Source organism: Hylobates moloch, unplaced genomic scaffold, assembly GCF_009828535.3.
Source record: "Hylobates moloch isolate HMO894 unplaced genomic scaffold, HMol_V3 SCAFFOLD_6, whole genome shotgun sequence".
NCBI lineage: Eukaryota > Metazoa > Chordata > Mammalia > Primates > Hylobatidae > Hylobates > Hylobates moloch.
Window position 1 is genome coordinate 8,017,823 of NW_026652281.1, and position 24,399 is coordinate 8,042,221.

The 24,399-nt window shown below is 41.4% G+C and overlaps 1 protein-coding gene across 2 annotated transcripts; it reads left to right on the plus strand.

The window, feature by feature from the left end:
• The first annotated feature begins 385 nt into the window (after positions 1-385).
• On the plus strand, positions 386-22,048 carry MPHOSPH6 (M-phase phosphoprotein 6). Of its 2 annotated transcripts, XM_058440442.1 has the most exons (6): positions 432-485; positions 2,436-2,674; positions 5,999-6,111; positions 18,676-18,766; positions 20,802-20,896; positions 21,342-22,048. In XM_058440442.1, the coding sequence occupies exons 2-6, from the start codon at positions 2,672-2,674 to the stop codon at positions 21,472-21,474; spliced, it is 435 nt and encodes a 144-aa protein (XP_058296425.1). In that variant the 5' UTR covers positions 432-485; positions 2,436-2,671; the 3' UTR covers positions 21,475-22,048. The 2 variants fall into 2 exon arrangements, with proteins under 2 accessions (XP_032012224.1, XP_058296425.1); XM_032156333.2 differs by lacking the exon at positions 2,436-2,674 and having other exon boundaries at positions 386-485.
• Positions 22,049-24,399: the final 2,351 nt, after the last annotated feature.

Genomic DNA, 24,399 nt, shown 5'->3' on the forward strand with positions numbered 1-24,399 from the left:
AAAACACGTGGGTAACACAGCCCAGGCGGGTGGCAGGCGTGGCGGAAACCTCTGAGGCTAGCGAGGACTACTGAGTCTAGAGGGGGTCCCTGAGGAAGGGAGTCCCTGAGGGAGGATGGCCCTCCGAGGGGCCAGGCCGACGTCCCGGGAAGGCGGCCCGCGGCTCCGAGAAGCCAAGCTCTGGGTCGTCCTCTGACTTCAGCCTCTTTGGGTTCTGCCGCGCTCATCCTCGCGCCGCCAACTCGCGCGCTTACCCGAGCTTGTCAGCCAGTAGAGCGCCCGCTGAGGGGCCGCGCCCGCGCGCGAGACAAGGGGCGGGACGGGGCGGGGCGGGGTGGGGCGGTGCGTGTTACGTGAGGGCGCAGCTACGCACGCGGCTCCGCGCATGTGCGGTGAGGCTCGCGGCTGGAGTGCGGCGCTGGGCGGAAGCCTCCATGGCGGCCGAACGCAAGACAAAGTTGTCCAAGAATCTGCTGCGCATGAAGGTGCGGGGACGCTGAGAGAGCCACGCCGGGCGGTAGGGGCACCCGGTCCTTCCGACCTGGCCGGGGCCGAGGCGGAGGGCGGACAAGGGACACCACAGAGAGGCCTCAGAGGGCTTCCAGCTCTCGTGCTCATTCATTCACTTAGCGTCTGCTCTGCACTGTTTACTGGAAACCAGGTTGCGAATTAGGCCGACTCTCAGGAGGCCCGCGGGCGGATGGGAGCTTGCATACACAAAAGCAGTCAGGGTACAGCTTACCAAGTGCAGTGAGAGTGAAAGCGCCGGGGTCCCTGGGAACTCACCGAGATTCTCGCGGGGTAGTAGTCTCTTTAGGTTACTGGGAGGATGGAAGGCACAACGTCCTAAACTAGGAGAAACTGAGTTCAGAAGTCTGAGAGGCAAGAAAGAAAAAGAAAACCATGGAGATTTCCAAGAATTACAGACAATTAAATATGTCTGGAAGGCAAGTACTAAGAAATGGTTGCAGAGTAGGCAATGGTCACAACGTGCAGAGAATTTTAGGCTAGATTAAAGATATTTTGCTTTATTTTGTGAGCAATGGAAAGCTATTGACACGGGGAACAGTGTCAAAAAAAATAGTAAATACTTATAGTATTAGACAATGTTTGAAGTGGTTTGCGAATATTAACCTATGCAATTCACATAATGACACTTTGAGGTGACTACAGGCAATAACTCTCTTTTTACAGCTAAGGCAACTGAAACAGAAATAAGTAACTTACCCGAAGTTACACAGCTAATAAGTAGTGTAGACACGACGGGAACTCAGGCAGTCTGGCTTCAGAACCCTGGCTCTTTATTACTGCTCTGTACTCTGTGATGCCTGTTACTGAGCACTACTTATAGAGAGTAGCAAACTGTTACGTGTCATGTTTAAAGAGGTGGAATTTCCAAAAGAAGGAAGTAAGCATTCATAATGTTTTGAAAGATAGAGAGGCCATTCGCATTGGCTCATGCCTGTAATCCCAGCACTTTGAGAGGCTGAGGTAGACAAATCGCTTAAGCCCAGCTGTTTGAGACCAGCTGGTGGTGGTGAAACCCAATCTCTACAAAAAATACAAAATATTAGCTGGGCCTGGTGGCACGCACCTGTAGTCCCAGCTACTTGGGGGGCTGAGGTGGGAGGATCACTTGAGCTTGGGAAATCAACGCTGCAGTGAGCTGAGATGGTGCCACTGCACTCCAGCCTGGGTGACACAGGGAGACCCTGTCTCAAAAAAAAAAAAAAAAAAGACAGAGTAAACATTACATGGGCAAGATTTGAATGGAGTTGAGCTAGGATGGAGTTAGGGATGAACGGGTGAATGAGGGTGGAGGACAAATTGCAGCATAACAGAGTTTGTCAAGCACTTTCATGCATGTTAGCAAAATTTGATCTTTACTGAACAGAGTTTGATTTTATGATTTGTAATAACATTAATTTCAGAGAAGTGGAGTGAATTGGCCAAGCAGATATTGAAAAGATTTCAGCAGTTGTTTTAGCTCTTGGAATAAGCCAGATGATGTACTGGGTGACTCAAGCTCAAACTAAATATCCGAGTTGCAACTAATAAGAAATTAACTTAAAATAAATGTCCACCCCCACCAAATTGGGAGACTCAACTGGACATTGGAAGCAAAGGAGAAGGAGAAAGATCACCCAAATTCTCTATTTGGTTTAGCAGCTTTGGTCATTGATAAGAAAAAACTTACTGGCAAGATAGCAGGAGACACTGTCTATACTGATAGAACAGAGTATACTGTGAGAAGGCATGGAGCAGCTGCAGTTAGGGTGCCTTAACCAGAGCTAAGTCCTGTATAACATGAGTCCCAAACTGCCAGGCCACGGACCAGCACCACTCCATGACCTGTTAGGAACGGGCCGCACAGCAGGAAGTGAGCAGCGGGCAGGCAGGCAAGCAAGTGAGCGAAACTTCATCTATATTTACAGCTGTTCCCCATAGCTTGCATTACCACCTGAGCTCCACCTCCTGTCAGATCAGTGGCAGAATCCTAGATCCTCCTAGGATCAAAAACCCTACTGTGAAGTGCGCATATGAGGGATCTACCTTGCGCTCTACTTACGAGAGTCTAATGCCTGATGATCTGTCATTGTCTCCCATCACACCCAGATGGGACTGTCTAGTTTCAGGAAAACAAGCTCAGGTCTTCCACTGATTCTGCATTATGGTGAGTTGTATAATTATTTCGTTACATATTATAATAATAGAAACAAAGTGCACAATAAATGTAATGCACTTGAATCATCCCTAAACCATCTACCTACCCTTCCCCTCTCCACCACCCGTGGAAAAATTGTCTTCCAGGAAGCACATCCCTGGTGCCAAAAAGGTTGGGGACTACTTTTTAGGGCAAGTGTGAGAGGGTTGAGGATTTAATCCTGACTCACTTCAATGCCTCTGACTTGGTCAGCCATTGCAGGGTGATCCTGATGGGAAGCAGAAAAAGAAGGATGTGGATGGAAGGTCTTCCAGTATGGAATGGTTGTAGAGGGTGTTTATTTGTGATTTTAGCACTGTTAGGCTCTTAGAACAGGGCTTGGCAAACTTTCTGTAAAGGACCATATAATAAATATTTTGGTCTTATGAGCCAGACAGTCTCTGTTACAACTACTCAGCTCTGCCAGTGTTGTTCAGGATCGAATGACCATGGCTGTGTACCCGTAAAACTTTATCGACAACAACAGACATCTAGCCTGAGGACTGTATTGTGCTGATGCCTGCTGTGAGTCCTCACTAGCTTTGGAATGTGTTCTGAAATGCTCTAGAGTAGGAAAATCGAACTTCTACCTAAGTCTGGAGGTGGCTGATTCATATTCACAGGGAGTTCTGTCCTTTCTCTGTGTACAGAACATGTATATGGCTATTGTATACCAAAAGAATAGGTGCATGACTAAGTGGGAGAAAAAAGGGCAGTTGGGCAATATTGATGAGTTTTATCACGAGGAATATTAGTGATGAAATGAGGCATCTGCATTTAAAGAAAACCATCCCAGAAAGAGAGTCTGGAAAAATAAGACAGGTCCAGGTTCATTTACATTCAGAGAACCTTCATTGAGTGAGCTCTTTTGTGTACCAAGGGTGCCGCCTAAGTGCCAATGATACAGGATGAACAAGAGTCATGGTCTATTCAGAATCGTAGTCTTGGGAGACACCAAACCAGCACGATGGTGAACAATAATCCAGTGTTTATGAGGCTGTCTTGGGAAGGTGCTTCTTTATAGGAGCAGGCCTGGGAAGAGCCAAGCCAAATGCCAACCAGGAAGTCTTACCAAAGGACACACGCTGTGGGCTTAAAAGCGTAAATATTTTGCCAGGCAGAAAATGGAAACGTTAAGTCGCAAAGGCAAAAAGGACTGGGAAGTATAGCATGCACATTCCAGAAACTGCAGTTCTTTCCTGGGTTGAGGATATACGCACAGGTAAAATGGATGAGGACTGCAAAACAGTAGTCTGCAAACTTGTTTTCTTTTACTTTTTATTTAAAATAGTGATAGATTCACAGGAAGTTGCAAAAAGTGTACAGGGATATCCCGTGCGTCCTTCATGCCACCTCCCCCAGCGGCAACATTTTACAACACTAGGATACGATAAAGAGCCAGGACATTGATGGTGAGCTGACTCAGATTTCACCATTTTACATGCACTCACTTTGCGTGGACGGTTGCTGGGTCATATGGTAAGTGTATGTTTAGTTTGCTAAGAGACTGCCACGCTGTTTTCCACAATGGCTGTACCATTTACCTTCCCACCAGCTATGTTTGATTGATCAGTTTCTTCACATTCTCATCAGCACTTGATGTTATCACAGTAATGAGTTAGTTAATACATGATTTAACAACAAGGATACATTCCGAAATATGCATTGTTAGGTGATTTCATCATTGTGAGATCATCGTAGAGTTCACCTGTGCAAACCTGGATGGTATAGCCTACCACACACCTAGGCTATATGGTACAGCCTGTTGTTCGTAGGCTGCAAGCCTATACAGTATGCTACTGTACTGAATTCTCTAGGCAGTTGTAACAGAGTGGTATCTGTATCTAAACATATCTAGATATAGAAAAGGTACAGTAAAAATGCAGTATTGTAATCTTATGGGACCACTTTCATATATGGGTTCCATCGTTGACCAAACATCATTTTGCAGCGCATGACTATTTTATTCGTGAACATTCTTAAGATTTTTTCATTTAACTTAGTAGTCCTAGTTAAAGCGCTTATGCCTAAAAAGGCTTCGGTTTGGAAAAGCTGGAATAGAAGGAGGAGAAATATGGGACCTGGGCTGGGCGCAGTGGCTCACACCTGTAATCCCAGCACTTTGGGTGGCTGAGGCAGGTGGATCACAAGGTCAGGAGTTCGAGACCAGCCTGGCCAAGATGGTGAAACCCCCGTCTCTACTAAAAATACAAAAATTAGCTGGGTGTGGTGGCGGGCGCATAATCTCAGCTACTTGAGAAGCTGAGGCAGGAGAATCACTTCAACCTAGGAGGCGGAGGTTGCAGTGAGCTGAGATCGCGCTACTACACTCCAGCCTAGGCAACAGAGCGAGACTCTGTCTCAAAAAAAAAAAAAGAAATATGGCACCTGAATAAGGGAAAGAAATGGGGGATACATAGAAACCAGTGGAACCTGAAACCTCACTGCTAGGAGGCTTCTGGGTATTTTCTGATTTTATTTTCTCCAGTGTTGATATTTTATCATTTTGCTGTGGTTAGCCTCAAGTTTGTTCACTTGTTCCCTGAATAAATACAGGTATTCGTGCTAGTGAGAGACTGGCAACAGGACTATTATTTACTGCCATATTTTGAGTCAAGTTTCTGCAGATTTGATAAGAGCAGCTCAAGAGTTTAGCAGCATTTCAGAGGAAAAATAAAGATGAAGAGCAGACTTATAGATGTACCTGTGCTTCTGCCTACATTTATCAGGCTCTTACTGTGCTTCAGTCATCATATTGGGACAGATGAAGGAAATGACCCAGACACCCAGTCCTTAAGGTCTCTAGAAGAGATAGATGCTCAAAAAGTTAAGATGTGGTGAGTCTATTGGAGGGAGCCATGGAAGCATTTAGGACAGAGGCACTGATTTTACTGGCACTCAAAGAAGTGTAGTAGCTTTACCTATGTCAGACGGCCGAGGAGTTGGCCAGGTGGAAGAGGATAAGAAGAGCATTTCAACCCCAGATCAGCAGGTGCCAAAGCCAGTGGGCTCTGTGGGTGAGCACAAGACGTTTGAATGTGGTGTCTTAGCCCTTAAGTTTTCCAAAGGAAACATACATTGTGTATTTTCTCATGCCCTGACAAAACCCCTCATCGTCTAGTGTAAAGTTGGAAGGGTAGAGCTAAACCGTGTGATCACTTGCCCCAACCCTCAATCTTGAGATGGGTTCCGTAGATAAATGAGGGAGAACAAGTAGAAGAAGAAAATTATTTGGGATTTCCTCAATTCTAAAATGGGAAAAGTTTCTGACCTTGATTTTGTTTGTTTTCACAGTTTATGCAAAGGGGACTGGACTCAGAAACCAAGAAGCAACTAGAAGAAGAAGAAAAGAAAATCATTAGTGAAGAGCACTGGTACTTGGATTTGCCAGAGCTTAAAGAGAAAGAGTAGGTTTATTAAAATTTATACTGATGATGCTTGGGGCATTCAGAAAGAAACTCCTGGTAAATTTAACTCATCATTCCAGTGACATAAAGCCCATGACATAGTTTCTGTTCAGTTTATTGAGTTAGTCCCACAACTAAAAAATATTAAACCTATTAAAGTTGTACATGGATTTACACATTTTTACTACTCCCCCTCCCAGCCACTATTTATCACATTGTCCTTTTTTACATTGAACAAAGGAACCTAGCCCACGTATCTCTAATAGTAACAGCAGATGTTTTGGGGAAGCTGTAACGTTCTGTCACCTTAAGTTCTAAAGATTAGGTGTGTACTTCAGGCCTCTCCAGTTTTGTTTCAGTTACAGAGTTCATTAGGTTGAGCATTTTAAGGCAGGTCAGGAGTTTTTGTTTCTTTTTTTAAATTGTTACTACTTGTAATACCGTCCATTTTAGCTAACATTTACTGAATCTGTAGTGTGTACCAGGAACTGGGCTAAACACTTTACTTCCGTACTTATTGAATCTTCGTAGTTACTGAATCTTCGTAGCAAACTTAGGAGCTGCCTCCTATCATTCTGTCACTTTGTAGTTGAGGAACTGAGCTTAAGGGATGGTAACTTGCCCAGGTTCACCCAGCCAGTCAGTGCCGAAGCTGGGGTAGACAGTTTCTGGCCCACCCCCACGCTTGGCTGGTGCCTGATCAACAATTTTGAATGAAGGAGTGATGGATTTATTGCATCCTTTAATTTAGCTGAATCCTTCTGGAAGCTATTTTTCATTTTTCCCTGATACTTTTCTCACCTTAGTAAGCTCCGTGGTATGGTAGTTTTACTTAAACTTTGGTCAAATGACTGAAGATGCTGCTTACTATCTGGTGACACATTTTTGTCTTTCCATTCTGTACCTGATGTTTGGGCTTTGATTTGGAATGTTATATTCCCTTGTTGATTTGGCTGACCTCTGGACATTGTTTGAAGGTTAGATACCCTTCTCTAAAGATAGAAAGTATGTCCCACCAGGAGGGATCAGGGGAGGGTACTTTTTTTCTCTACTTCTTGGAGGAAGCAAGATGTTGGTAAGGAGGGAGAAGATAATGCCAGGGGCAGGGTCACAGGGAGGAAGGGACCTTTGCTGCTGAGGAACTATAATTTAATTTTATGCCTTAAGTAAACTTGCCGAAGTGTTCCTTCCAGTTGTTTATTAAAGAGCAGGACTGTTTCTATCTTGTTTCCAGTATTTTTCCCCCAATACAGCATATTATTCCCAGAAAATGACCTTTACCTTTCTTTCTGGGAAGGTAAATAGTACTTTTTTGCCATTACTCAGCATCTTGTTTATGTATAGGTGTGTATATCAGCTCAGGATGTTGGCAGGAAAACATGACCCTCTCAACTGAGGAGAGACTATCAAGGTGTGGGTGGGGCATAGGGGAGCCCCTCGGGGTAGTGCAGTGCCTCCTAGCATGTGTAGTGAGAGTGATTACCACCTGAGCTTGCAGAGTCAAGGGGTAGGGGGGGAATAGCTGCTACCGAATCTGGAGATAAGCTGTGTAGAAAGAGCACCTTACAGGAGCTACTACCTCCACTCACGAGTACAGCCAGCCCAAGGTCATCCTAGCAAGGGAGCCCTTCCGTGCATTACATTCAAGTCAGCCTCCCAGGCCAGAGAAACGGGTGAAGACGGGAAGTAGGTCTGGAGGGGTGAATGGATGACATATCTTTGGTATATGTGTTGTATTGAGTTGTTGTTTTTAACACCCTAAATAGGGAGATCATGGAATGGATTGGTTGATTAAGCATATGGGCTCTGAAGTCAGGCAGACCTGGGTTTGATGCCCAGCTCCATCACTTGTTTACTTGTCACCTTGGGTGAGTTACTCAACCCGTTTTGTGTCATTTATGTATTGGGTATGATGATAGTACCTGTCCAGTACATTCCGAGAGGTAGATGAGGTAATATACGTAAAACAGTCACCATAGCACCAGGCATATAGCACAGGGATTGTTGCCATTGTGTGTATTTCCTTATACCTGAATATATGAAGTACACCCATTCCTTTCTACTCGCTTATGTTTGTGTATCCTTTTTCGCTAGTGTTATCTGAACTATTCTGTGAAGTTGGAGATTGCATGTGTCTGTGCTCTGAAAGTCTCAAGTTTCCCATTTTTAGTGCCAGCCATATCAGTCTGTAATTCAGTGAAGATAATTAGGGCTATTCAGTGTTAACACTGCCTCACAGGGGACACCTTTAGCCAATGGCTAGACCATGCAGGGGAATGATGATCTAGCTGCTGTGCCTCAACTTTGAACAACTGAAGGGCTTTCCTGACTCCAGAGCTCTCATATGTGGCTGAGGCCTTAGTGTAGCCACATTGCCCATCATCTTCTCCCTCTGCCCAGTCCTCCTGTCTCTGTTTTCCTAGAAGGGCATCTGCCGAACAACACTGCCTGCTAAGTTTTCTGCATATATGTCTGTCTTAGAGTCTGTTTCCAGGGAACCCGATATAGTCTGAATTCCTAGGAGTGAAATTTACCAGATCAAAGATTTTGCTATGTATTGCCATATTGTTTTTTTCCCCAAGGATATGGTCCGGTAAGAGTGTGCAAGAATAGGCGGTTTAATTACTCCTTTGCCGTAGCAAGTTGTTTAAGAAGTATTTTTGGCTATTGTGCGTCTTATGCTTGTATTTTGTGGTCTGTTTGGAGTCAGAAGCTGTAGGGACCTGAAACTAACAAGTTAGCCTGCCACACTTTCCCTGATGCTGGTGGAAGATAGGAGCCTTCTGGGTCTGAGATGTAGGGGAGGAACAATAGCCTTTTCTTCCACCCATTTGAAATTCATTAGTTGGGGTCCCTGTAAGAAAAGACAGATTAACAAGAGAAAGGTATACACTTTGATTTCACAAAAGTTTTAGGTGACACAGGAGCCTTCATAAGAAAATGAATACCGAAGAATTGGTTGAACCTGAGTGTTTTTATGTTAGGTTTGATGAAGAGTGGAAAGTTGTGAAGGAATATGATGGGACCAAGGGGTATGAGCGAAGAGTAATAAGCCAGGAGAAACTTAGCAAGTCTTTTTTTCAGATTCCTCTCTCTGTCCCTTCTTCTTCTGAGATAAGGATGTTGCTTTCCTCTGAGTGTAGGGAGGGCATCTCTTACGTGAGGGTTTTATGACCTGCTTCAGGGGATGGTCAGAAAATCCTACTTGCACGTCATTTTTCAGATTCCCCCAGCGTAAAAATTTTCAGTATGCCAAGATGCCATATTTTGGGGGTAGTGTCTCCTGAACACCATCAGAAACAAAGGACTTACTACACAGCAAGCAGCACAAGCATCAAGTTGGCATCATTTCTCTTTTGTTCCCAAGTCCTATGAGGGATGTCATGAAGTGGCCCAGGTGGATGCTCTGCACCCACTGAATTTGCATCATAGCTGAGATCTCCTGAGCTTAGAAAACTGGAACCTTGGATAACGGGCCACAAGCAGACTTGCCTTCAGCCCCAGGAGAGGCATCCGTATTATGGTGGACAGTAAGCAAATCTGCCCTTGGCTTTAGAGGAAGACTGTTTTTCAAGGGTGCTCGCTATGCATATATCCTGCAAAGATAGTCCAGAACAAACAAGCAGTTAGTGCCTCGCTCAAAAAATGTGCAGGAATGTGAGACCCACTGAGAAGGGTTTTCTAACTGGAGTTTTGCCGTGGTATTTGTGGCTTTAGGCAAGTCCAGCTTTTTCTGAGCAATAGTTTCTCGTCTGCGAAATTTATGAAATAGATAATTTTGTGGGTGTGTTTTAGCCCGAAAATTATAGAACCTCATTAATGAAAATTGGATACTTAAAATACAAAAACAGTTAAGTTTTGAAATATTTCACTTGCTTGTCAAGTCTGTAATTAATTTTTCAAATTCTTAAAACCATGCATGTAGATACAAAACACCCGTGCTTCTTTTTATATTAAAGTTACGGTGTCATTGCAAAGCCGTGGGAAAAACCTCTGAGGGGCCAGGTAGTCCTGCTCTGAACCCAGTCCTGGCCTCTGGAGGTTGTCTTTCTCTGGGTCCCTCGTTTGTCTTAAGTGAAAGCTTTGATGTATAGTGCTTTCCTGAGAGAGGTGATTCACTTTGGAATTGAGGAGGTCTCATGAGCTGCTCACTCTATAAGGAATAAGACTGGGCAATTGAGAGGGAATCCCAAGTTCCTAGAAAAAGCTGAACAGCAAGTTCTGTGCCCAAATTTAGATTCCCTCAGGGAGAGGCGGTTCTGAAGTAACTGAGTTGCTGGCCAGACTAGAGGGCCAGTGAGAGAGGAACCAAAATCACAGTGGTTCTCAAAGTTTTGGAACTCAGAAGCTATTTGCATTTATAAAAATAATTTAGAACTCCTAGGCCAGGCACAGTGGCTCACACCTGTAATCCCAGCACTTTGGGAGGCCAAGGCAGGCAGATCATCAGGTCAGGAGATCGAGACCATCATGGCTAACATGGTGAAACCCTGTCTGTACTAAAAATACAAAAAACATTAGCCAGGCATGATGGCGTGTGCCTGTAGTCCCAGCTTCTCAGGAGGCTGAGGCAGGAGAATCACTGGAATCTGGGAGGCGGAGGTTGCATTGAGCCCAGATCGTGCCACTGCACTCCAGCCTGGGCAACAGAACGAGACTCCATCTCAAAAAAAAAATTTTATTTAGAACTCCTAGAGAGTGTTTTGTGTGATTTATATTTGTCAATATTTACTATATAAAAAATTTTAAAAATTATTTAAATAACAAACTCATTACCTAACACATTTTCAATGAAAAATAACTTTTTTAAGACAAAAAATTTATCGAGAAGAGTGGTACTGTTTTCTGTTTTTGCAAATCTCTTTAACATTGTGGCATAATAGAAGACAGCTGTACTCTGAACACCTGCAGTCAGCCTGTTAAAACATGTTGTTTTGGTTGAAGTATATAAAGAAATTCCCCCTCACACAGGTGATACAGTTGAAAAGACAGGAGTATCTCAATGGCCTTTTCAGATAATTCTTTGGTACAACTCCAAAATTCAATCAGTAGTAGTTTCTTCAGAGTAAATTGCAACATGGAATCTGAAAACACCAGTGAACTTTTCATGTCTTGGTCTGTCTTGTATTCTAAATAGATCTTTTACCCGTATATGATTTCTTAACATCCTGCATCTGTCATTTGAAAAATGAGTTGTATAGATTTTCCCAGTGTTAACTCATCTTGTTATACAGTATCAAAAATCACATTCATTATTATCACCATGGGTTTCATCAGAAAAGTCTTTTAAGTGTTGGGAAGCTATCAAGCCGAAGATGACAGATAAAAGCTATTTGGAATTCTAACTTTTGCTTGAAAGCTTGAATTTTGTTATTGGCAATAAATAGTGTCAGTTGTTCCCCTTGAAGTGTCAGGTTCACTTTATTTATTTTCAAGAAAATGTCTGCCAAAGAACCCAAACCCGCAAAACCATAGTTATGGTGTCACATTGAAAAAAAGTGTCTAATTCATCTCTCAGTTCAGTCACACAAGTGCAGTTATATTATTTGACTATGAAGAAGTATCTTTTTTTTTTTTTTTTTTGAGATGGAGTCTCGCTGTGTCGCCCATGCTGGAGTGCAGTGGTGAGATCTCCCCTCACTGCAAACTCTACCTCCCTGGTTCACACCATTCTCCTGCCTCAGACTCCGAAGTAGCTGGGACTACAGGCGCCCACCACTATGCCCAGCTAATTTTTTTTTTTGTATTTTTTTAGTAGAGATGCAGTTTCACCGTGTTAGCCAGGGTGGTCTCAATCTCCTGACCTCATGATCCTCCTGCCTCGGCCTCCCAAAGTGCTGGAATTATAGGCATGAGCCACTGCGCCCGGCTAAGAAGTATCTTATATATATATATAGTTTCAATTTTGTATACCGAATATTTTTTAAAGTAATTGAGGGCTAAGATTAACAGAAATACATTTGTGCTGTGTCATCAAGAACATTCTAATGTGAAACTGGCATTTTTCTTTGAACTGTGAGGGCCTGGCAGTGATTACCAGGGTAGTCTGGTATCACTGCTGCTTTCACTCATGCTAAGATTTCATTTTACGCAGAGTAGCTTTTGCACATTCTGCAAATGTCAACACAGTAAAAGATGACACCTTAACGTTATTGTGCAAGTAACTCTGACCTCCTACTACTCTGCATTCTCTCCATTCCAGCTGCAGGGGCTTTATGTTTCTCAGGCGGGTTAGATTCCCTTCTCAGGGCCCCCACTTACGACTTCAGGTGTTTTTCACCTGGGCATCCTGATATCTTGCTTCCTCCTTGCCTCCTGGTCCTTGCTCAGATGTCACCCCCGACAAGAGGCCTATCCAGACCACTCTTTTAAAAGACAACACCTCTCCTCTAGTCTGCCCTCACTATCTCCCCTTAAACTGTGTGTGGGTGTGGGGGTGTGGGTGGTGGTTGCATTCAGTGGAATGTACTTAAGTCTACAGCTGTATGTGTTTTGATAGTGCATGCATCTTTGTAAACCATACTCCTATCGAGGAAACATTTCCGTCATCACGTAAAGATCTTCATCCCTCTTTCTAGTCAGTCTCACTCCTGCTCCGACGCAAGCACTGTTCTGATTTCTTAAACCATAGATTAACTTTGTCTGTTCTTGAACTTCATAAAAAAGGAATTGTGCAATATGTGCTTAACTGTGTCAGCAAAATATTTCGGATATTCATCCTTGTTTTGGAACATCAGTAATTTGTTTCTGTTGCTAAGTGGTATTTCATTTTACAGATACACCACGGTGTATCTATTCATTTTTCTATTAATGGACATTAACAGAGAAGTGTTATAACACTTTCACTAAGGAAGTATGAGAGTTCAACATTTGGAGTTAGATATCTTTTTAATTTTATTCTAATGGCATCTTATTGTGGTTTTTAATTAGCCTTTTCCTGATGACTAATAATGTTAAAGAACTCGTGATTGGGTTGTTTCCAGTTTTTTATTTTTTTATTTTTATATTACTTATTTATTTTTTTTGAAATGGAGTCTCGCTCTGTTGCCCAAGCTACAGTGCACTGGCGCAACCTCGGCTCGCTGCAGCTTTCCTCCCAGGTTCAAGTGGTTCTCCTGCCTTAGCCTCCCGAGTAGCTGGGATTACAGGTGTGCACCACCATGCCCGGTTAATTTTATTTTTAATAGAGACCATGTTGGCCAGGCTGGTCTTGAACTCCTGATCGCAGGTGATTGCTGGCCTCAGCCACCCAAAGTTCTGGGATTACAGGTATGAGCCCCCACACCCAGCCTGTTTTTTTACGCTTATGGATAAAGCTGGTATGACATTCATACTCAAGTTTTGTTTTGTTATGTTTTCATTTCTTTTGTAACTGTGGAATTGTACTTTAACAGAAATTTTCAGACCAGTTTGTTCTATGATTTTACACTTTCACTAAGGAAGTATGAGAGAGTCCAACATTTGGAGTTATGTATCTTTTTACTTTTAACTATTTTAGTGGCATCTTATTATGGTTTTTAATTTGCATTTTCCTGATGACCGATAATATTAAAGAACTTCTTCCTTTTTGGCCATTTCCATATCTACCTTTGTGAAGTGCCTTTTCAAATATTTTGGCCATTTTAAAAATTGAGAAAGCTTTGTTTTTGTTTTGTTTTTTTAAATAATTTATGTCACAAAGTTGTTCATCCCCCTATCCATCCATCCGTTTATTGTATTTTTGATGCAGTAAGTTGCAGACATCAGTACATTTCTTTCCAAAATATTACAGCATGCACATCATTAACTCAAGCTCAGTGTTTCTGGGGTTTTTTTGAGACAAAACTTACATACATCTGTGCATGTGGGAGTTATTTATGTTCTGAATACAAGTTCTCTGCCACATATGTATATAGCAAATATTTTCTTCCAGCCTGTTAATGTTGTCTTTTGATGAGTTTTTATTAATTTTGTTTTATCAATTTTTTCTTTTATGGTTTATTCCTTATGACTCTTGTCTAATGAATCCTTGGCTATGCCAAGATGGTAAGATATTTTCTTTTTTCTTCTAAAAATTTCGTAGTTTTAGTGCTGACATTTTTATCCATGGTTTGCCTGTAACTTTTTGTGTACAGCATGAGGTAGAAATCAAAGGACATGTCTTTGATAGATAACCTGTGATCCTATTAACTTTTTTTTTTCTTTTTTGAGACAGAGTCTCACTCTACCAGCCAGGCTGGAGTGTACTGGCGCGATCTTGGCTCACCGCAACTCCACCTCCCAGGTTCAGGCGATTCTCCTGCCCCAGCCTCCTGAGTAGCTGAGATTACAGGCGCCCGCCCACCACACCCAGCTAATTTTTGTATTTTTAGTAGAGACAGGGTTTCTCCGTTTTGGCCAGGCTGATCTTGAACTCCTGGCCAACACGGATCTGTCTGCCTTGGCCTCCCAAAGTGCTGGGATTACAGGCTTCATCCACTGCGCCTATTAACATTTATTGAAAAAATTTTCTTGTTGCATTGTTTATCTCTAAGTACTTCATAGTTTTATATATCATAAATAGAGTTTTTTCAAACTTGTCCGTTGTGTGTATGTATGGGGTGGAGGGGTGTGTAGAAATTGAAGGTTGTACGTTGACTTTGTATTCTGTAATGCTAAATTGACTCACTGACAAGTAGTTTTTTTTGTGGATTCCTTAAGATTGTTTACATGCATAATTATGTCATCTGCAAAAAAAGAGAGTTATACATTTTATCTCCTCTTGTTGATTGATTTCATGGCTGAGGACCCAATGCAGTATTGAATAGAAATGACAAGAGTAGTCCTTGAATTGTTTCTGATCATAGTTGGGACGGCATTTACTTTTTCTCTATTACACATGAAGTGCTGTTTTCATGAATGCCCCTTATCAATGGTCAGAGATACTCCTTTATTTTCCTAGTTTGCTGAGGGTTTTCATCATAAATGATGTTGAATTTTGTCAAATAATTTCTTATGAGAAGATCATTATTTTTATTTTGTTAATGTGTTGAAAACTGTATTGACTTTTGAATATCAGAACAGCCTTGTATTTCTGACATACACTCTACTTGGTCTTCATATGTAACATTTAAAATTCTTAAATTCAGTTTGCTGACATTTTATTAATGATTTTCACGTCCATATTTATAAAAGATGTTAGACTATAGAGTTATTGTAATGTCTTTGGTTTTCGCCATAAAATGAGTTGGAAAGTGTTCCTACCTCCTCTTCTCAGTTTTTGGTTTGTGTAAAATTGAAAGTATTTCTTCCTTAAATGCTCGGTGAAATTCACCAGTGAAGCCATCTGGATCTGAAACTTTCTCTGTGAAAAGATTTTTAGCAATGTATTCCATTTATTTAATAGATATAGGACTAATCAAGTTTTTTACTTCAGATTTTTTTTCAGGTATATAATTTATTTTTTTGATTTTTTTTCCCTTAATTACATAAATTCTATCGATGTTTTTTTGCAGTCTCTGTTTCTTAATTCAGGCTTTCTGTTGATTGCATTCATGTTTTCATTTAAATCCTTGAATAAATTTACAGTAACTGTTTTAAAGTCCATTTCTACTAATTTCGTCTTCAATTATTTTCCTTCTTTCTCTGAGGGGATTACATTTTCTTGCTTCCTTGCATGTCTAGGAATTTTTTATTGTGTGCTGTACGTTTATATGTATTACATTGCTGACTACCTGGATTTTGTTATTTTTCTTAAGGGCATTGAATTTTGTTTCATTAGGCAGTTAACTTACATGCCAATCAGCTTGTTTTTGTTAGGGTATGTTTTGTAGCTAAATTGTCTCTACTCCTAAGGTGTGGCCTTTCTACTAAATATCACAGAGTGTTTAGCTTGTTCTCTCATCTCTGGCTAGGCAGAACTCAAACATTTCCCTGCTCTGTGCAAGCTCTGTTATTTCTTCAACATACAATTACAGGGTAAATTTTTTTTTTCCCCAGGTGTGGTAGGCTGGAAAATGGTCCCCCAGATAATATCTAGGTTTTCATCTCTGAAACCTGTGAGTGTTACCTTATATGGCAAAATTTACCTTGCTGGTATATGAGTAAATTACGAATCTTTAGATGAGAGATTGTCCTGGATTATCTGGGTGGGCCCTAAATGTAATCACCTTTCCTTATAAGGAGGAGGTAAGGGAGATTTGACACACAGAAGGCCTTGTAACCGTGGAAGCTTCTGGAGGGATCCCAGGCCTACCAACACCTGGATTTTGTACAGAACTGTGGGAGCATAAATTTCTGTTGCTCTAAGCCACCAATTTTGTCAGCTTAAATTTGTTACAGCAGCCACAGGAAGCTAATGCAGCAGGTATTCTCCCAGAAATCATCTCTCCAGCAGTTACTTTTCCCCTAAGTCTGAAGACTCATCCTGCACATGTGGAGCTTCATGGTCAGCCAAAGATTCAAGGGAACCCAATATGCAGGTCCTGAACTCCATAGTGTAGCTCCCTTTCAGTGGTATCCTCACCCAGATATTCCAGCCACTGCCATAACCCCAAATTTCAGTTTGTGTCTTTATTTTTTTCAACTAAAGCCCCAATGAAACAGTTTGTCTCTTAAGCTCAGCAAGACAGGGCTTTGTGTGAGTCCCCCACTCCCCGCTCCACAATCTGGAAATTGCCTCCAGGCAGAAAGCTCCACGTTCATGGGGCTCACTTCATTTGATTTTCTTCTCTCAGGCATCACAGTCATATGCTTGGACTTGTTCATTATCTGAAAATGGTCATTTTATATTTTGTCCTGTTTTATATAGTTACGGTGCAGGAAAGCTAGTTCCATACCAATTACTCCCCTAGAGCTAGGAATGGAATAACCTGCTTTATTTTCGTCCATTGTGTGATATAAATGTGTCATGTTTGATTCATTATTTGGCCCCTCTTTCTATAGACTAACCTCCATGAGAGCAGAGGCTCTTTCTTTTTTCTTTTTTCTTTTTTTTTTTGGAGGCGAGTGTTTCACACTGTCACCCAGGCTGGAGTGCAGTGGCACAATCTTGGCTCACTGCAACCTCCACTTCTGGGATGCAAGCGGTTCTCCTGCCTCAGCCACCTGAGTAACTGGGACTACAGGCGTCCGCCACTATGCCCAGCTGAGGCTCTTTTATTGGTGGCTGTTTCCGCAGTTTGATTTAATACACACAGTTTGGTTTAATAAGTGTTGCATGAGGGAATCTTTATGAGAATCAGAGCCTACTCCAGCAAACAAGCCTTAAAAGCCACATGTTTGCTTTCCTGCCATGCTTTAGGGTTTATGGACAGGCTGGAGATAGATATGTCACCTTGGATTTAGGGTCATGTGGTGGTGACTCAGCAGAGAAATTCTGCTGGAGACAGTAACATCCTGGTCCAGGGAACGCAGCCTGCCCCAGTGCCGTCAGTGGTGTCGTGCTCAGCCCTGTCAGCAGCAGCAATGGTTTCCCTAGGGTCATTCTTTAGCATGATTTTGGTTTTGGTGCAACCAGCTAGCGACCATTATTTCTGCCCATCTTCCTGTTCTGCCCCTCCAGCCTTCCCGGTGATTCTGAGATGCCCAGTACAGCTGGCTCTTTGTATCACAGATTTTGATATCCACAAGGGGTCCTGGAACCAGTCCCCCTTGGAAATGCAGAGCCTACAATGTTCTTACAGTAAATTCTTTCTCTGCTGAAGTCATCCAGGGTCAGCCTTTGGTGTTTATAGCTAAGAGCTCTGACTGATAAGACTGTTTAAAGCTGCCCAAGCCTCTGATTTCCCAGTACTTCTCCTGGATTTGTAATAAGAATTTGGTGGGGGCCAAAATCTCAGAAGTCACCACTAAAGAACTTATCCATGTAACCAAAAAACCACCTGTTCCCCAAAAACTATTGAAATTTTTTGAAAAAAATCTGTGTATAAGTGCACCACACAGCTCAGACCAGTGTTCAAGAATCAACGTAAATGCAAGTATAAAAAAGACTGGAAGGAAATATTCAAATATATTAACAGTCCTTTTTAACCTCTTGGTAAGGAACTTACAGGCAGTTTATAAACTCATACTTTATTCTGTTTTCCAAATTATGTTCCTTAAAATATGCTACTTTGATAATTAGAGAATGGAATTTTTGAAATCCCTGAGAACGAAAGACAAAATATGCCAGAAACTTTAGTAAAATGATTTGGAGTAGTGTGTCATTGTATACCGTATGTGTATTTTTACATACATATTTCCTTTCTGAAAACGAATTGAAAAAAAATATGGTGAGGGGATGTAAACAGAAAAGAAACTTTGCTTCAACTTTGGCAAATTCAAGTTTATTGTCAATACTTTAGATCTTTATATTATGTAGATATTTATGCAAATTAAATGTGGTGTTTAAGAGAGGCTGTGCCTCCAGCCTGCTGCTCTTGTCTCCTAATGCCTTCGCTGACCAAATTAATCAGATTTTATTTTTAACCCTAGGTTAGAAATCTTACTGTATTTTTACTTCATTCTACTGAGAACCATAGGTTGATTTTTTTTTTATTCAAAGTGTTGGCTTTTGTTTGCTGTGCTTTGTATACGGAGAAATGCTATTTTTATTTTCCCATTTAGGAGTTTCATAATAGAAGAGCAGAGTTTCTTACTATGTGAAGATCTTCTCTACGGAAGAATGTCATTCAGAGGATTTAATCCTGAGGTTGAGGTATTAAATATAATTGCTTCAAATTAAAAATTTTTCCAATTGAATTTTTTTCTGCTAATAATTGGGCTTAGGTGTTTCTCCACCAGGTACCATTTCTACTCATTATATAGAAAATAACAAGTCTTGAAATATCGCCATAGCTATTTAAAGAAATTGGAGACATTGCAGTCTAGTTTTATGGTAGAGGTGAGTAGATAATTTCATATAGCAGTATACAGCCCTTGACAGTGCCACCGTAAATATTAAAATTTCAAGTTGAGTCTTTTACAAGAACGTCAAGATTTTATTCATATGATGCTATTATGAAAAGTTATTTTCTGGCACCTATAAATGTATTTTTTCTAATGGAAAAATGTTGCTTTAGAATTGCGTAATTTGACTTTTTAATGGACAGTTTTAATCCAAGCTTGTAAGTAGATTTTTAAATGAATCCTTTCGACAGTTTGTTTGAAAAATGAATATTTGCCTTATAACTGAGCTATTCATTTGAATTTTCCTGCTCCAGGATAGAGAAGCAGAGCTTTATTTAACAAATATTCATTTAGAACTTTGGCTCATATGTTAAAAGCCATCCTATCAAGTACTTGATGAACCAAATGGACACTTGAGATATAAATCTTTAGTTTTGTAAATATTACTCGAAGCCAGGGTTTCTCGCCCTTGGCAGTGTTGACATTTGGGGCCAGATAATTCTTTGTGGTGGTGGCTTTCCTAAGAGAATGATGAACCACATCCCTGTCCTCTGTTCTCTACCAACTAAATATCAGTAGCACACGCACACCCCACCCTCCAACCCAGTTGTGACAACCAAAAATGTTTCCAGACATTGCCACAGGTTCCCTAGTGGGGAAAATCATCCCCAGTTAAGAACCACTTCTCTAGGAGCCACAGTTAACTAAGCCAGTTGCCAGAGTTTATTGAAAGATTCTAGATTAGTTTTCCTTTTCTGCTTTTTTGGCAGAGTGGGAGGAGGCATGTGTGATAATTAAGGTGTTGTATTAGAAGTGTTTGTTTTTAATATATGCTGGTCTCGCTTTGACCTGCTTTAATTAAGCTTCAGATTGAGAAGGAGAGGGGCTGGGCAGTGGGATAAAGAGGGAAGAAAAAGGCAGGGATTATGAAGATGTGGTGTTCAAAGAGTAGGGTTTGGATAGGCGAGCATTCCAAAGTACGTGTGCTGCAATGGGAAACGAGAGGTGTCACTGCCCGCAGAATTTGATGGGGGGCAGGGACGGGTGTTAGAAAATGGCCCTAATTACTGGATTCTGTAACACTGAATACAATCCCCCTAGGAAAAGGTTTTGAACTATTATCACTCTTTTAAGCCTTAGATAAACTAGTTGAGATTGATTTCTCATCTTTTATTCCTTCTACTCTCGCTAAAAAGAAGAGATTACACATTTAAAAAAAAAAAAGGTCAGAGGATAATTATCACAAAAAGGTTTATGTGAAAGAGTTGGAGGAGAGACGAGACTCGTGATGCATGGATGTTACATGGGATGCATTATGCACTTTAAAGTTTAGGAGGGTGAGGCTGAGGTGCATAGATTCCCTCCATTACACGGGGCCAGACTTCCACTTCTCCCACCTCCTCCACCCACCACCACCACCACCACCAAGAGATGCATTTAAAATTATTATTGACTACTAGTGTTTCTTCCATTTGGCTTAAAGATGGGGTGAGGAAAGTTCAGAGAAAATCTGGAAGTTTATTATTTCTTCCCTCACTCACTGGAATGTGTCAGCAGTATGCCTGCTTTAAATATGAGTAACTAATACTAAGATTTATGATCTTAAATACACTTTAAATTCACACTAAGTATAATCCAGTGGGGCTCTGCCTTACTATTTTTTTGACTCAGAGCTGACTTCTCTTATACCATTGTGGTATCAAGTATTACAGAGAGTCCCTTATCAATTTTGACTAATTCTCTAGATTGTTTGACTTCAGTTTCTCTGCCTTCAGGTAAGTTTGACATCAGTTCCTTTCACAAGCTTTTTCTAGCCTGAAGGTCAGCACTGGTGTATTTTGCAGAAATTGATGCTTCAGATGAATGCTAAGCACAAAGCAGAAGAAGTTGAAGATGAAACAGTGGAGCTTGATGTGTCAGATGAAGAGATGGCTAGAAGGTAACCGTGCTGCGCAGCAGCTTTCTAATCTGGACCTAGCATTCATTGGCTCTCCCAGGAATGCTCGTCTTACCCCACAGTCCACGGCAGCTTTCAAGGGAGTCCCCCAGTAGGATGATGACTGTGATCGGCCTTCTCTTAATGGCCTTTGGGGGCCGCAGACCTGTTTCAGGCTGCCAGTTGAGGGCCCATTTCCAGAGCTGCTGGAAATGTGTATTTTAAAATGTACATCTCTTTTTATTTAGGGTAATGCAAACGCCAAAATGGCAAGGAATTTAATCACTCTTAGAGAAGTTCATAAATTGTTAAATCAGATGGTTTCTTTTAATCATAGTTTTCTTTTTGTTAATCTTTTTTACTGCATATTTGGTCTGATATTCTTGACGAGGCTTGATCCCTACGTTTTTATTTGAAATTAAACGTGTGCTGTCTGTCCTCTTGACAGATATGAGACCTTGGTGGGGACAATTGGGAAAAAGTTTGCCAGAAAGAGAGACCATGCCAATTATGAAGAAGATGAAAATGGAGACATAAAACCGATTAAAGCAAAGAAGATGTTCTTAAAGCCCCAGGATTAAGATGGATGCCTTAAGCGATGGCCCCGGGGTGCTTGGTGGAAGTCAGCAGTGCATCTGGAGTTCATCCCAGTGGTGTCTCTATAGTTATTAATACTGTGGCGTTTACTTTGTAAAGAGATGTATCATTTTAGAAACATGATGTTTTTGAAACAGATGTGTAATGGATGTTGTACATCCTTTGCTTCATGGTATTCATTCAGAGTGGATTTTTAGCCCCTGATCTACAAATGTACGTTGTTACAGGGCTGCTTCCTAAAGATTTTTTTGACCTCAGGTTTTTCTTAATACAGTTCTCCAGTCACCAACCTTGAATTGACTCGTATAAATTACTGCCAATGTTTAAATTGCCCTTATGTTTATATTTAAATTATTATGTCAAGCCAATTCGTACATACAATTTGGAATCAAATGTCATAAGAATTTATTATATAAATTTATCAAGAATAAAAATGCCTCTCCAGCCTTAAGTATTTTACATGCTTCCAGGTCATTGTCAGTTTATGGTATTATGTTGTTTTATTTAAAGCATTTAATTAATAGAAAAAAATTGCTCTGTAATAAAAATCTACTTTCACATACTTTTTATATTTTCTTGTACTTTCAAATAACAATTTTAGTCTAATTCAGTAATATAACTTTTTTCCAAATAGTAACTTTAAAAAACAGCCATTGATCAGAATATAGTGATGTATTAGGTTGAACCATAAGAAATTGCCTTTTACAGGTCAAAAACAACCGTTAGTTTCTTACGGTATAGCCCAATAGAATTTACCACTGACCAATGGTACCATCTCCTAGTCTGAACTCTATTCTAAATCCTAAGTACAGAAAGAAGCACATAGAATTAAGTGTGTGTATGTGTGTCTGTCTGTCTGGAGATAAGTACCTAGGACTTCTGAGAACTACTGATTTAATTTCGCTCCCGGGAAGTAAATGAGGTACATGTCTTCTCTCTCCTCAAATCTCTGTAAGGTTTTATTGCTCTGTGACCTCAGTTCTCTGGTGAGTTATGAGAAAAGATAGGAATTTGAAGTTAATCTGGCCTTTTTTTTTTTTCATTGTGAGTATGAGAATGATGCACCTCCCAACTCTGGGAAGTAACGAGAAGTTCTTCCCAGTGCCTTACCAGCGCCACAATCCATGGACTTGTTACATGTCTTATGTACCTGTCTGCACAGTACAACTTCTGATTGACAAACTCATTTCACCATAAAAGAAGTGGGGTAATGGGGGCTTATGCCTCTCGAATGCACTGGTCTTAGCATATCCCCCATCACCCAGGAACAGCGGGCATAATAGGACGATGGAATGGTCTGCTGAAGACTTAGTTATGGCACTAGGTGGAATACAATTCCATCTGACAAATGTAACGTGTGCTTTGATTGAGTGACCATTCCATGGGACTGTTCTTGGTCAGAATGCACGGTCTGGAATCAAGCAGAGGTAGATGGAGTGGTCCCACTCATGGATGATTTGTTTCCTGCTTCTCTTGATGAGTTCCCAAGGGAGGAGTGCTCCCACTAGGGGACACAACAGTGGCTCCATTGAGACAGGAATTGAGACCATCCAGTCATTTCAGCACTGAACCAACAGGCTGGAGTTTACTGTTTTGGCTGGTACAAGTGATCCTGGCAACAAAGGGGCATTTATGTCATTCCTACACTATGGATGGCAAGAAAGGCATCTGGAACCCAGGGATTCTCTAGGGCATTTTTAGCACTTCCCATGTATGCCACTAACTTTAAGGGATAGCTCTAACAGTCTCAAAGAGGGGAATGATTGAGGTCCTTTAGGCAATGACGTTTTGGTACACCCCACCCCGTATAAACCCTGAGAAGCTGAGCTAGTGGCTGAGGGAAGAGGAACTATGTGACGTGTAAGGAAAGAAGAAAATTTATTATTTCAGCCTTGTGACTTGCCAGTTACAGAAACAAGTTACTGCAGCTGTTACATGTAGGGTTGGCACTCCATATCAGTGAGTTCCAGATACGGACTTGTCAACCACAGAAAGTACTCAAAAAATAAAAATACAATAAAAAATAATATAAATACAATACAGTATGACAACTATATAGCATTGACATCGTATTAGGCATTATAAATCATCTAGAGGTAGTCTAAGGGATACAGGAGGATGCACATAAGTTATATGCGAACATGCTGTGTTAGGTAAGGGATTTGAGCATCTGTGGATTTTGGTATCTGCAGGAGGTCCTGGAACCAGTCCTTGGATACCCAGGGATGACTGTTTTCTTCTGCGTGCGTGTGTGTGTGTGTGTGTGTGTGTACTAATTTGTTCTCTCACCTCATTTTGTTTTCTTAGGGCGTTAATTTCGCTATTTAGTCGCAGGGTAAGAATATTAGGTGGGATTGTGATTAATTTTAGGTGTAATTAACTGATAGAATGTCTGCTGGGACTTTGTGTCTCCTCATTTTGGAGAAAGGATGAGGCTATCTTGTACAAAGGACGTTTGCAATGTATTTGGTAGACACAGTTGTTTTCCTTGTTGCAGGAAGTTTAGGTTAGAAGTGTGTGGATGCTAAATGGCCGAAAGGGCAGGTTGTGGCAGATTCAAAGCTGTTGCTTCACAGAATCAAACTCACCCTCTGTATTCAGCTTTTTGTGCCGGGCTGGGACTGAGCAAACCCCATGTCTCCTATGCAGCTGACTTGATTAGGATTGGCCAGTGGAGGCCCAGCTGGAGATGGTGAGGCTAGAGGAAGAAGACAGGATGTGTCCCTTCTCTCTGCTTCCTCTGCTTTTCCTATTTCTTTGTCACCCTCAAAACACCTGCACCCCCACCGAGGCTGGTATGCCAGGAAGAGTTGTTAATATGAGTTTAGTCTTCCCAACACTTGCTGCAACAGCCTCATAGCAACTCCTCAGAGACATCACCAGCACCAACCACCCTGTACTAATTCAGA